The sequence below is a fragment of the Nelumbo lutea genome, chromosome 3, assembly GCF_056320005.1.
Source record: "Nelumbo lutea isolate HS-2025 chromosome 3, American lotus-T2T, whole genome shotgun sequence".
NCBI classification, from domain to species: Eukaryota; Viridiplantae; Streptophyta; class Magnoliopsida; order Proteales; family Nelumbonaceae; genus Nelumbo; species Nelumbo lutea.
Window position 1 is genome coordinate 13,619,498 of NC_142686.1, and position 14,987 is coordinate 13,634,484.

The following is a 14,987-nucleotide window of genomic DNA, read 5'->3' on the forward strand; positions in this document are numbered from 1 at the left end:
TTGTTTGGGCAATTCTGTCCGTCTCATTCCTAACGTCGATTATCCTTCAGTTGCAAAATCCCAACTGACTTTTAATTACAAAAGGACATACCTTAATAAAGCTGTTTGTGCGGGATTAGGAGGTGTTTGGTTTTATAATTAATTAAAATTTTGTACTCGTTCATGCTTTGAGTTTATCTCTATCGTTTAGTCATCATATCCGCACGGCCCAAGTGGGCCTTCAATACAAAAGGACAAAACATAAATAGTGGCAATGTTGCAATTATAGAGTAGTTTAAAGGGCATATAGTGTTGCCGTAGTATGATTTGAAGGGCAGTTACCTGCCACAGCGCGTGGTGCTAGCTTTGGTCTGTGTTGTTTATCTTTTTTTAATTAGGAAAATATTTGTGTTAGGACTAATTTAGTGATAAAAAACAATAAAATAAAGAAAGAAATCTCGGAAAAAGGAGTTTGATGTCCGGAACATGTTTGTCACTGTTGCAAAGCAAGGCACAACAACAATCCACCGGTTGGCCAAATTCTCTCTCTCTCTCTCTCTGCTGCCCGAGCTGCCCGTTCTTTTGCTCTCCCTCTCTCTCTCTCTCTCTCTCTTTCCAAGTACATCTCTTGATCTTTATTCATCGCCACCCCTCTCTCACCTTTTTTCTTCTGGTTTTATTACCACTCTCTTTAGAGAGAGGGATTATCTTTGATGCTGCTTTCTTTCACACTTCAACGTCTGCGAAAGCTACCTGTACGGTCGGCTCTCCATTTTTGGCTTCGGGCAGGTAAAACCCTCTGCCCGTTTTCTCCGTCAGCTCGATTTTGCTTTTGAAATCCGTAGTCTTCTTGAGTGGAGAGAGCGAAGACAAATCTGATAGGAGTTAATTCAGAGTAGTTGTTTTTTGGCTCTGAACTGGTCAGCTTCCATCGTGAGTTTATTTCTAGGGTTTTTGGAGTTCCGTGCGGGCATTTCTTGTCGGGGGTTGAGCTTATTCTTCTAGTATTGGCCAGACAATTCAGACGTTTTTGTTACTTTTCATTTGAAGGGCTAGTCTATGATCTGCGCCTTTTGGTGATTTTTAGTCATCTTGGGCTCTGCCGGATATATTTCTGAACTGGGTTCGAGTAATTTTGAGCTGAAAAGGAATGTTTTATGTTTCTCGGGGACTTTGCAAGTTGTGATCTCTGTTGTTTCATCGTATTTGGGGTCTCAATGCTGACTCTGAAGTTTCTATTACAAAGGTTTTCTTTTTGCTTTTAAGGTGGTGTCATATATTTCGTTTGTGGGTTCCAATCTCTGGCTGGTTAAGGGGCAGCGGTTGTTTGATAGGGTCTGTGTCTTGTTGAGATATGAACTGTTGAATTAACGCTTCTTAAAGATGGGAGTAGGTCCTGATGTTATTCAGGCGGAGTCATGGGATGTGGGGAAATCAAAGGAAAAGAAGAAGAAAGAAGGCAAGTCCGAGGAGCCTGGTTGTTGGATTAAATTTAGGCTTTTGGTTATGAGTTCCTGCATCTCTTCAAGATCCAAAGTGGATACCTCCATAAGTGGCACCAGTACGCATTATGGTAATCTTTTTTTACTCACGAAATTCTTTGGCATTTTAGATGTGTTCATTTGTGTGGATACTTTAAATTCTTATTCGATTTTTTTGCCAGAGCATCTGAATTTATGAAGAAATTTTGTATTCCTGCCGCTTAATAGGCGTTGTTTTCATCAACTCTATATATAGCATATTTTATTTGCATGTTATGTTGACAGTAACCAATTTGTCCCTTTTCCTCTGTTCTCCTAATTAAAAAGTCTCGAGCTTCTACGTATTTGACCATTTGGCACCTTTATTATTTTCTTGGGGAAGATTCAAATTTTATGAAGAGGTTATTCTTGTGGGTTTTAAGATAGGAAAATGTTTTGATCAATTTTGTTTTCTTTGTTCTCTCTGAAAATTACTCCCATTATACTACTTTGCCGTTTCTGGCCCACAGCATGGTTTCCTAAGGATTGTCACATTTCAGCATACAATAAATGGCTTTCTAGAGTGATTGGTAAAACTAGATGATCTTGATTGATGGCTATTTACTGCAAATTGTCATAGTTCCACTTCCACAAATAATAAACGTTTCTCTATGGTGACTAGCGGAACTAGATAAACTCATTTATGCATTTAATGTTTTGATTGTGTGTGTGGATCAGCGGAATGTAAATCTACAAATGATACTAGTAGAGACCAACCAGTTGCTCCAGTAGTCTCCTCTACAACCACTAGCAATGGTGAGAATATCCCTTCCACCCCCAAAGTAGGAGAGGAATTGACAGTTGCTTCTCAGCTTCGAAGATTCACATTTAATGAGCTTAAGTCTGCAACAAGGAACTTTAGGCCAGAAAGTCTTCTTGGTGAGGGTGGCTTTGGTTGTGTTTTCAAGGGATGGATTGAGGAGAATGGAACTGCTCCTGTTAAACCTGGGACTGGGCTTACTGTTGCGGTTAAAACCCTCAATCATGATGGACTTCAAGGCCATAAAGAGTGGCTGGTATGAGCTATTTCTTCATATATATATATATATGTACGAATGTATGTATTCTATAATGGGTATTTTCACATAGTTGGGATAAGGCGTGAATGATGAATGGATATTTTCACATTCTTTCCATCTTTCAGGCTGAAGTAAATTTTCTTGGTGACCTCCTCCATCCTAATTTGGTCAAATTGATTGGCTACTGCATTGAGGATGATCAAAGGCTGCTAGTATATGAGTTTATGCCTCGAGGAAGCCTGGAGAACCATCTCTTTAGAAGTATGTCAAATCTTTATAATTTTCAACATTAAATTTATTCTTCAAGGCAGCCTGGAGAACCCCTAAAATTGGCCTTTAGTATCTTGGTATTTTTTATCACCGTGCTATCATTGTATTAAAACTTGAATCTTTATAACTTTCTATGTTGCAGTTCTTAATTTGGAGGTAGGTATCCTTAATGTGCATATCTCATCAAAGTCTAAAAAGAAGGGAAGATCTGCAAATTCTTTGTGCTTAATGGTAGCATCCTCCATGCAGTTACTGTGAACATGAACCAACTTTCGTATGGTTGTAACCATGGGAATGTTGATTTCTAAGAATGGAAAGGATATTGGGAATTTCATGCCCTAATATTGTAAAGATTGGTAAAAATATTGTGACTCGTATTTTTGAACTATTCGTTGATATCATAGGAAATAATTGAAACGTAAATGAATATTCCCTAGTTATTATGAAGTGAGGAACATTAGGTAAATAGACCAAGTATTTGTTGTCACATATATGTAACAGTCTAGGTATTATATACTATATTGAATCTTGGGGTCTTCCTAAATTGGATGTTGATTTTTTGGAACTGATAATAAATGTTTAGTCTTGGGAGTATGGTTGTTGTGAACCTGAGATTCTTTGTTTTATGTGTTGTTCTCTTTATAGAGTTTCTTCCCAAGTTGATCACGGCATCATTTGATAAGTTTTTGTAACTTGTGGTGATTTGATAACTTGGAACCCAGTATTCAATTCTCATCTGTTGGCTAGGAAGATTGTTTACTGTGCCATCCTTTTCTAGAAGTTGGAAGATGCCCCTGTTGCCTGGAGTGAAGTCATGGGACAGTTTGGATAGTGGAATGTAAAGTAAATTTAAGTCCTATCTTTAGAAAAGGGCTTATGGACGTTGTTGCATGGCAAAGCATCTCAATCATAGGTAGTTTGGAGGATGGCCTTATGTGGCTTGTATTTTGGGTAATTTCTGCATTGTGAACCATCTCAACCATAGGGAGATTCAAATTTTTAAAATGTATTTAATGCACAAGGTGGTGAAGAATCTCTAGATCACCCCTTCTTATTTTGAGACTAATGAGCTTTGGAGCTTATTCTGTTCACTGTTTGAACCTTTAATGCTGGTTGGGTTGTTCTTTCTCTTTTTGATTAATGGTGTCTTAATTCTTAATTTTTTGAACAGAAATTAGTTTGGGCTTGGGGGATTTGTATTTTTTATGATGATTATATTTTGAAGCACACCAAGAGAAAGAAATGGGAACAGTGATTTCAACTGATGGTTGAACCGGTTGGTCAGAACCTGTCACCCAGCCAGATTTTCAGGTTTATTTTTCTACTGAACCACTTGCCTGAAAAAAAAAACCATTGACTCGGACAATGACCCAGTGACCTAGCTGGTTGAATTGCTGAACCATTTCGTGGGTCAAATATTAATTCTCTTTTACCTATTTTTGGTATTTTTAGCCATTTCCATCATTAATAAAAATTCTTATTTATCACAGTTATTTTTGTTTAATAAGATGAATATATAATATTAGAGATATACCCAAAGTTTCTACAAGTTTTATGTAGTTTTATATTTCTCTATTTATTATTTAATTATGACATTACAACTTAACCAGTTTGGCCTGGAATATTGAACTGCTGGCCTGCCCCCTGGACAAAAGAAGCAGTTCTGTTTCTGGATCAATTTTAAATACACTGAATAGGAAGATCTATTAAGGGCCTTAGAAGTCCTTTTGGCATTTGTAGGCAAAAGCATCATGTACTTAATGGACCCACATTACCATTGAAGGATTTTGTGAATGTCAATAGGAAGAATTCATTTTAGGTAATTTCACGCTTTGATTTATGGGGATGTTTTTATGTAAAGGGCTTCTAGTGGGCTCTATTATCAAATTTGAATTTGAATATGATCAAATCCAAACTGAATCTGACAGATAAAGATTTGATTTGTATCCAATTTAATGGATCAAATTTGGATCTATGTATATCCAATTTGATCTCAATTTGTGCTTAATCATGGCATCCTCCATGCAATTATCATAATCTGAACAACAGCTCATGATAGATTATCAAAAAAACAAAAAACAGCTCATGATAGAATCCATGAAACCAAATTTGAAAAATGGCATTTGAAGGGAACCTAGGAGTAGGAGTAGCTCCAATAGGTGATAAAATGAGATGAAGTAGACTAAGATGGTTTAGTATGTGCATAGAAGACCATCAACAGCACCTGTAAAAAGAAGTGATCTGTTGCAAGTTAAAGGGACTAGAAGGGCTGGGGGTAGACCATAAAGGACATGGGCCAAAGTAGTAAGAAATTATTTAAGTGCTCATAACTTAACAATGGATATGGCATTAAATAGAACGGAACGGCAAAACAGGATTCATGTAGGCAACCCATATAGTTGAGATAAGGCTTGGATGATGATGATGAGTTACTTAGAATTTAAAAATATATCAGAAATTTTGTTCTAGAATATTATAAGGATTGTGGAAGCATTACAAAATATTGAGTTGATCACTTGTATATTTTAGGAAATGACAAAAAGAAGCATGGATAAACACTTCCAAGTTACTAAAAATATAAAAATATATCAGAAGTTTTGTTTTAGAATATTATAAGGGTTGTGGAAGTGTTGCAAAATATTCAGTTAATCACTTATACATTTTAGGAAATGATAAAAAGAAGCATGGATAAACACTTCCAAGTTACTAAAAATTTAAAAATATATCAGAAGTTTTTTTTTTTAGAATATTATAAGGGTTATGGAAGTGTTGGAAAATATTCAGTTAATTGATAAAGAGAAGTATGGATAAACACTTCCAAGTTACTATTTGATTATGAATTACCATATAGAGTGTGGAAAGGTAGGTAATAGACAAATTATTTGTTATCATATAAACACAATATAATAGGTGACATTTATTTTATTTTATATTATTTTTTGATTGGTAATTCTTCATAATTTTGTTAATGCCTATAAAAATGATAAAATACAGGTGTAACAAACATCCCAATTATGTAGCTAGCGTTGGTTAGCTGTCATTTTCTTTTTTGGATAGATGTTAGCTGCCATTTTTTCCTCTTAGAAATTCCCCATTGGGGAATTAAACCCCATTATAACCAATTCTGTACTAGGTGTTATTTGTTCTTCTATCCCTATTTTTTTTTTTTTCATATCAGAGCTGAGGAATGTCTGTTTTAAATATAAGTAATCTTTTTGTGCTACTATATTTGTTTATGATCGTGGGAATCTAAAGAAAATAGAAAATGACCATGCTAAACTTAGTACATAATACCAAGAAAATGGTCATTGGGGGATTTTTTTTTTTTTTTTTGATAAATGGTCTTTGGGGGAATATTAGTCATTTAGAGATGAAAAATATGTTGGAAACGTTAAAAATTTTGGGTCAATCTTGTAATGATCATGGAAACTTAATAAGAAATATGAGATGATATTTTAGGAAACCACAAAGAATAATCAAACAAATTACTAAAGTATTATATGACAATAAATTACTGCATGACAAATGGAAATGGGTAAAACTATTCTAAGTAGAGGTGACACTCAGATTGTTCTGGACTGGTTGACTAACAATTCAGATAGATTGAAATTTAGAGATATTTTATTATAGAGGTTAGAGCCTTTACTTCTAGAGTAAACATATCATTCAGATCCTGAGATCTGTCAATTGGATGATTGATGGTCTGGCTAACGGAGAGGTTGGGGGAAGATAGTTGTGTTGGGAGATGAAACCTCCATGATGTCTTGTTGTTTGGTGGGTCCCTTTTCCCCTTAAGTTTGTCCCGTTGCCTTGCCTTTTTGAGGCCTCTTTTGGCCCCTTTCCCCAAGTCTTGACTTCTTGCCATTGAATAAAAGAAGCATAAAATTAGGAACTGTAGGTAAATGAGTGAAATATTCCCTATTATGGTTGCCATATATTATTTAATTTATTTTCTTCATTTTATTTAATGTAAAATCTAATAAGGGGCCACTTGATATTGGTTGAAGTTGCTGAACTGAAAGAATTGCTTTGTCTTTTAGTTGTTAAAATAATTAAATAATACAAATTTCAAGGGTAGAGTGAACTACCTAACTTCAGTTTTAGCCATCAAGGCACCCGCAACCTCCTTTGGGGATATGTTAAAAATGCTGTGTTGGAATATTGAAAGGATTGTGAAAGCATTGCAAGAATATTTGGAATGCTTTGGTGATATTTGTGAGATGAAAAAGGAGGTATAATCGATATCTTATAGTTATAGTTTTACTATAAATTACTAGTATTTAAAAAAAAAGGATTCTGGAACCGCTTTTTCCCTCTGGATGGTGGGTCAGTGGTTCAACCCATAATAGCACTACAACCTTTAGATTGATCATGGATTTCCTCCCTTAGATTATGGGTTGGTCTTCTAAAGCCGTAGATAAAAAAAAAATGAGAAAGAGAGGGGGGAGAAAGATCAAGCAGTGGCAGCCAGCACGCCAACAGTGCCTCTTTAGTGGCTGCAATAACAGCAAAGGAACAGAGGAGGGGGGGGGCATAGAGCAGTTACAGGATGACAGTGGCCCTCAAGCAGCTGCAATAGCAGTGACAGTGGATCAGCATCGGTGATGGGTCATGGTGGTAGCAGTGGATCAGCATCGGTGATGGGTCATGGTGATAGCAGTGGTAGTGGGTCAACCTGAGAAGAGCATGCGGTTGGAAAAGCAAGCATCTTATACGACTAATGACTTGTCTTGGTTTGAACTGCGAACCATGAAATTAATATGCATTAATTTTTAGTGGCTGCAATAACAGCAAAGGAACAGAGGAGGGGGGGAGGGGGCATAGAGCAGTTACAGGATGACAGTGGCCCTCAAGCAGCTGCAATAGCAGTGACTGTGGATCAGCATCGGTGATGGGTCATGGTGGTAGCAGTGGCAGTGGGTCAACCTGAGAAAAGCATGCAGTTGGAAAAGCGAGCATCTTATATGACTAATGACTTGTCTTGGTTTGAACTGCGAACCATGAAATTAATATGCATTAATTTTTATTAGTTTTGTTATTTTTTGGTCTTTTCTGTTGGTCCGGGCCTAGTTTATCAAAACTAGTATATACCAATTATCAGTACCCTTCAAATACAAAGGAAAAATAGCTTGTTATACTACTTTTTCTTTCTAGGAATCTAAAAGAATGAGATATATGGCCATACATAATACATAATGCATGGAACTGAGGTATTGCAATGGAATAATTAGGAAATAACAATTAAGTCAAAATAACACATAAAACATATTGAAATATTAGGGAGTTTTTTGGAAACGTTACAAGTAGGATTCATTTTGATGCCCATTAAAATGGAAATGTTAGAATACTTGCTGACCTTTAACCATGCATGAAAACCCAATTGTGCATTATGTCTTTGTCTTAAAGTGAGGCACCATAATCCCTATTTGTAGGTAGTATTTGAAGATCTATTATTCTCTCCATAAATCTTCTATTTCTGCACTTTATTGTCTTATGTGTTTTCCTTTTGCTTTTCTATTTAAGTTTATATTTGCAGGTTGCTACTTGTGAAACAAGAGTTGATTAGGGACAAACGTATCAGCCATTTCTTGAATGTTTTGGATCTCATTCTGCTTTCTGTTGCTGTTAAAGTGTTATTTTGGGGCATTGACACTAGAAAATCAGCAATGTGCATACGCAGCACTTAAAGGCATTAAACTTAAATGGTTTAGGGAAGCTGACATTATTAAGATCTATAAAAGTCATTTCTTTTATATAAAAAGAAGTCGTTTCTTTTCTCTTACCTATAAAACTTGGGGGTGAATGGTGGGCCATTTTTGGAGGCCATTACAGGTTCTATTTGAGTTTTAATTAGAAGGGAAGGGGGGGGGGGGGGATAAAAAGAAGGTACTTCCAATATAGACCTAATATAAATGCTTAAAGAATATTATAGAATCTATTATTACATTGCTTGGGGAAAAAGTTGGTTATGTTTATTTTAGTATTAAAGGAAAGGAGATTGCTAGGGCCTATGTGGAGCACTTCAAATCTATTCTAAGAAAGCCTGTGAGTATAAGGGTGTGGGTAGAAGGTTTGGACTGGCCAGATGTAGGGGTGGAGAACAAGAGAAGGTTGGAAAGAAGCTTTACTCTAGAAGAGATCAAGGAGGCTGTGTTTTTTATGGATAGAACAAAAGCTCTAGGGCCAGATGGGTTCACAATGGCTTTTTATCAGGACTGTTGGGATATCTTGAAAAGATGATCTTTTGCGGGTGTTTGAGGAGTTTTTTAGGAGAGGAATTGTCAATCCAGGTGTGAACTCTACATTTATAGCCTTAATTCCAAAAAAGAAAGATGCATCCAACCCGAAGGATTTTAGGCCAATTAGCTTGGTTAATAGCTTGTATAAGATCATTGCAAAAGTGTTGTCTTTGAGGCTGAAGAATGTACTGCCCGATATCATTGCACACTATCAAGGAGCCTTTGCGAGTGGAAGACAAATTACTGGTCATATTTTAATTGCTAATGAGTGTGTGGAGAACTTTAAGAGGGATAAGAAGAAGGGAGTGGTCCGTAAGTTGGACTAGGAAAATGCTTATGACTTGGTGGACTGAGATTTCTTGAGGAAAGTTTTGACTAAATTAGGGTTTGGGGCTAGATGGTGCAAGTGGATCATGGGGTGTGTCAGGAGTTGTCATTATTCAGTGCTAGTGAATGGGACAGTGGTAGATTTCTTTCCAGCCAGTAGGGGTATAAGACAAGGAGACCCCCTGTCTCCTTTCTTGTTCATTCTAATTGTGGAGGTTTTGGGGAAACTGATTCACAGAGTAGATTCTAGGGGGCTCATTAGAGGCTGGAGAGTTGGGAGGGTGGAAACCCCCCTCACTCACTTACAGTTTGCTGATGACACGATTCTATTTAGTGAAGGCGGTAATGATGAGTTTTATTAGGAACTTGAAGTTGGTGATACAACTGTTTGAGAAAATGTCTAACTTGAAGGTTAACCTTGGGAAAAGCTGTGTAGTGGGGTTAAACTTGGAGAAGGGAGAGATCAGGGAGAGTGTTGAAATGTTGGGGTGCCTTTGAACTACTTAGGGTTGCCATTAGGTGATAATCCCATGAGAGAGTTTTTGGAACCCGGTGGTGGAAAGGTTTGAAAAAAGACTGGTATCCTGGAAAAAGAACTGCCTCTCTCTCGATGGGAGAATTACATTAATTAAGGCCACGCTTGCTAACTTACCCATCTTTTTCCTTTCAGTGTTTAAAATCACAGTGAAGGTTGCTAACAGATTAGAGAAGCTAATGAGAGATTTCCTGTGGGAGCCAGGAGAGGAGAAGAGGGATCACAGAGTTAGCTGGGAGATAGTATGTAGGAGTAAGTCTTGTGGTGGCGTGGGGCTTGGGAGTATCAGGAGAAGGAATATGACTCTGTTGGGGAAGTGGTTGTGGAGGTTCCCTATGGAAAAGGAGAAGCTATGGGCTAGAATAGTGGCAAGTATACATGGGCTGGAGCACAATGGATGGGACGTTGGAATCAGAGCTAGGACCACAAGCAATTATCCTTGGAAAGCCATTCATGATCTGCTACTAGTTTTCTCCCCTAATATCAGGTATGACTTGAATGCCGGTAACTCCATAAAATTTTGGGAACAAACCTGGGTGGGGAACGCCCCTTTAAAGGATCAGTTTCCTTCTTTGTATGCTCTTTCTGATTTGAAAAATGAGCTGATCTCGTCTTTCACCACCCCGTCCTCTTCAACTTCTGGGATTGGGTGGAACTTGGGTCTAAGAAGGGATTTGAGGGACTCATACCTCGACAGTATTTCGAGCCTTATTGCATTTCTTGATAACGTTGTCTTAGACCCTACTAGGGCGGATTCTATAATTTGTACACCTCCACCAGTCCTACCTTCCCCCCTTTCCCTGTCGGTGAGGTTTGGTGTAGAGCAATACCTCCTAGGGTTGGTAGTTTTTGTTGGGAAGCCTATCTGGAAAGAATCAACACTGGTGATCTACTCCAAAAGAAGAGACCCAATACTTGCTTGTCACCTCAATGGTGTGTTCTATGTAAAGCGGATGGGGAGACTGGTTTTCACCTACTAGTGTATTGCCATTTTGCGAGGTCAATTTGGGATTGGGCTTTCTTATTTGGATGCAACTGGAATCCCCCATCAGACTTGCAGGGCCTTTTCTCCCCTACCTTTTTCAGGTGGTGGATAAAAAGGGGAAGGATAATGTGGAGAGGACTAAGGGCTGCAGTATGTTGGACATTGTGGGAAGAAAGAAACTCCATGATATTCTCAGAAATCCAGAGAGGAGCAGCAGATCTGAGGGCTATCATACATATTAAGGCGGTACAGTGGCTGAAATCTTTGGAACTATTCTCAGATTACACTGTGGATGACATGTTGAGGAAGTGGGGTGAAATTGCAAATTGCACACAGACCAAGTCAGTAATGAATGTGGCTTGGACTCCCCCACCTAGTGGATTCTTGAAATTAAACTTTGATGGTTGTAGTAGGGGAAACCCGGGACAATCAGGGATTGGAGGTGTTTTTAGGGACGAAAATGGGGTCATCTCTGCCATGTTCTCAGGCCCAATTGGAGTGGGTGACTCCCTTAGAGCTGAGATCTTTGCAGTTATGGAAAGAGTCCGGAAAACTAAGGAGTTGAACATCAAGAAACTCATAATTGAAGGGGATTCAGAGGTGGTAATAGGGTGGCTGACTAAAGATCAAAATAGTTTATGGAAGTACAACAATGAGAGGAGGAAATTCATGTGGCTGGTGCGGGAGATGGAAGTTAAGACATGTTGGGTTAAAAGATCGGCTAATTCCCTAGCTGACGGTTTAGCTAAACAAGGGGCAGAAAGGGATTCACTGTTTTGGGCTAAGCTGTAACTTTAGTGTCTTCTTTTCTCTTTTTCTTCTTTTTTTTTTTTCCTTTCATGAGGTTCTTTGTGGCTCTTGGAAGATAAGTGTGTTTGTCTTCCTCCTGTAAATTTTCTACTGATGATTTAATGAAAGTGTTATTGATAAAAAAAAAGGTATTAAAGGAAAGGAAAAGATTTTGTTTCTCAGTTTTTAGTGGTATTTACAAAGTATTAATAGAATCTTATATGTATTAGCTTATACTTATTTATATTCATTTTTCTATTTAGCATTGTTCGGTTCTTTTCCACTTTTACCTTCTCTTGAATGATAGGTGTTGGTCTATCATTACTGCTTTGATTCATGTCCTTTTGGTCCCTTCTCTTCAGAGCTTTCAACTTGCAGAGTGACATTCATTGTTGATTACATGGGAGTTTGATTACATGCCAAGCTTCTTAAACCATATCTACTATGCAAAATTATCTATATGGTTGTGTTGGCATTTCAGTTTGTGGTCAGCCTGACTTTTTCATCCATGCCTAGTTCACTTTCTGAGCTCCACCAAGGATTTGCTTCTAGTTAGAAGTAAAATCTTATCTCTTTGTATTCCTTAAGTTATTATGAAGCCATTTCTAGAGTTCCATTGTCTAGCTTTACCAAAAACAGTAGGCTTTACTGCTTTGTGTTAATAAGTGCAAAGCTTTATTCTACCCTTGTTTGAAAGATATTCTCTCAGAATACACTGATAAAGAAAAGATTATGCCAGGATCCATTGAGCATTTATATTTAACACTTTTCATCTAACTGCAGAATTCCCTTTTCTCTGTCACATTTTGTCAAAGATGTTCTCTCGCATTTCTTTGCAATCATGGTCTCTCTTTGATATTTTTGTCGACTTGACCATCTGTCCAGATTTTTTTTTTAATTTCTGTTAATCATATATTTTTTCCATTATTGATGTTTAATGTATTCCGGTAACAATCATTTTGTATGCAGAAGGGTCCCTGCCTCTCCCCTGGTCCATAAGGATGAGAATTGCACTTGGTGCTGCCAAGGGCCTTGCATTTCTTCATGAAGAAGCTGAAAGGCCTGTTATATATCGAGATTTTAAAACATCTAATATCCTGTTAGATGCGGTAGGTGACAAACTTGACACACTATGAACCATTACATTTTCCCCAATTTTAGTCCTTATCTGATGGGATGCTGGTCCAGGACTATAATGCAAAGCTCTCTGATTTTGGACTAGCCAAAGATGGTCCTGAGGGAGATAAGACTCATGTTTCTACTCGAGTGATGGGAACATATGGCTATGCAGCTCCAGAGTACGTTATGACAGGTCGGTATGATTCATTTTTTAATGGTTTCATACGAACAAATTGCACATTCTTCTTTTTTGGGTATATTTTGTTATTGTTTAACTGTCTTTCATGGATTTTCTGGCAATTTTCTTAGTAAAATGTTATTGTGACATAACACAGGCTTGGATGGTTTAAGAGTCTTTTGATGTGATGTGAGATCCTATAATGGTTTTCTGTTCCTCAAGTTCTCTGGTCCAATTGAAATTCTTGTTCCATGATCCATCTTCATCTTCTGAATGCAACTCTGCACTTTTCTTTTGTTATTTTTTTTAGTAAATATCTCTGTGCATCTTTTATCCAACCTAACTTTACATTTCGTTGCAAGACATGTTTCTATATTGCATATTATCCATCTAGAATAGGGATTCAGTTTTTCAATGAATACATCCTTTTTGTTGTTGATAAAAAAAAAAACTTGAGAGAAGCTATTAGATTCTCAAAAGAGAAAAAGAACATTGAGAGATCCACGCCCGAATTTTCTTTGCCCCCCAAAAATAACCTTTTTTTGTGCAAGTGCTATTTGCAAAATTTTTCTATAGTTAATGTTCTATTTAGACCTGAAGATTATTGCCTTTCCAGCTTCTTGGACTTTTGGCTGACTTATGTGCATGATTACTAAACAGGGCATCTCCACGACCCTCCATCTCTCTTTCTTATACAATCCATCTTTTGTTTCAGGGCATCTAACGTCAAAGAGTGATGTATACAGTTTTGGGGTGGTTTTACTAGAGATGCTGACTGGCCGAAGATCCATGGATAAAAACCGACCAAATGGGGAGCATAACTTGGTGGAATGGGCCCGACCATATCTTGGTGAGAAGAAAAGGTTTTATCGGCTAATAGATCCTCGTCTTGAGGGCCATTTCTCAATCAAAGGTGCAGAGAAGGCTGCACAGCTGGCCCATCGTTGTCTTAGCCGGGACCCCAAAGCCAGACCTTTGATGAGTGAAGTTGTAGAAGCCCTGAAGCCTCTACAGAATCTGAGGGACATGGCTAGCTCCTACTACTACCAAACAATGCTAGCAGAGAGAACTGGGTCCAACCTAACTAGAAATGGTCTTCGGACACAGGGAGGATCTCTGTTGAGGAATGGGCAACCAACAAGGAGCCTTTCGATGCCAAATGGTTCGCATGCTTCTCCATACCACCACCATCACCACCAACCCCACCAGTCACCCAAACCCAATGGTAAACAGGCATGATGTTCAGTTTCTATGATTCTATATCCATATTTCATCCATTGCATCCCAACATCCTAGACTTCCTTTTTTTTTTTTTTAATTTACATTTCTTTCCTTCTTATGTATAAATACATGATCATCACGAGGTCATATCTAGTCTTGGAATACTGAACAGGCAGTGGATCTCTAAGCGGATGCAGTGTATTTTAAATTGTGACGAGAGTTGGTGGGCTGTGCCCTTCCATCAAGGAAATGGTCATCGGGAGGGGGGAATGTGGAAGAGGGTTTTGGAGAGAATTGTAATGCCACCTTATGTTGCATTTAATTTGTTTGAAAATATCAAAAAGGTAAGAGTATAGTTGATTGACCGGTGACCTGATGCTTATGATGCTTCTTTCTCTTCCATCTTTGTTAATATAAATATGCCTTCAAAATATTTGATTGGATAGATAGAGCGATTGCCATGTGGAAAACTTACAGGTTAGATATTTTGAATTTTGCTTGGTGGGATTGCACCGTCTGACTATATGGTATGAATACATACAGAATACTATTACAGCCGTAGCAACTTGAACCATCTCTCCATGCAACGACACTATAATATTGTGGGTTGTCGCCAAAGTTGGGTTTGTCTTGAATTTCTCTACTGGGACCTTGTCATTATATTAAGAATGGTTCCGCACTCGAAATAACACCCTTGCTGTTTGTTGGTGCACCCATTTCTCTGTAAGCGACAATTTTGTTCAGCAGGTTGAATGAATTGCGTACGGGCTTTCTCAAAAACAAGTATGGTCCTGTCCATAGTTGCT

The 14,987-nt window shown here is 37.8% G+C and overlaps 1 protein-coding gene across 2 annotated transcripts; it reads left to right on the forward strand.

Moving 5' to 3' along the window:
• The first annotated feature begins 430 nt into the window (after positions 1-430).
• LOC148863056 (serine/threonine-protein kinase PBL34-like) lies at positions 431-14,552 on the forward strand. Of its 2 annotated transcripts, none has more exons than XM_088977000.1 (6): positions 431-1,552; positions 2,178-2,515; positions 2,644-2,779; positions 12,633-12,772; positions 12,852-12,975; positions 13,676-14,552. In XM_088977000.1, exons 1-6 carry the CDS (start codon positions 1,363-1,365, stop codon positions 14,197-14,199), a joined length of 1,452 nt encoding a protein of 483 aa, XP_088833126.1. In that variant the 5' UTR covers positions 431-1,362; the 3' UTR covers positions 14,200-14,552. The 2 variants fall into 2 exon arrangements, with proteins under 2 accessions (XP_088833126.1, XP_088833127.1); XM_088977001.1 differs by having other exon boundaries at positions 446-1,552; positions 12,636-12,772.
• The last annotated feature ends 435 nt before the right edge of the window (positions 14,553-14,987 follow it).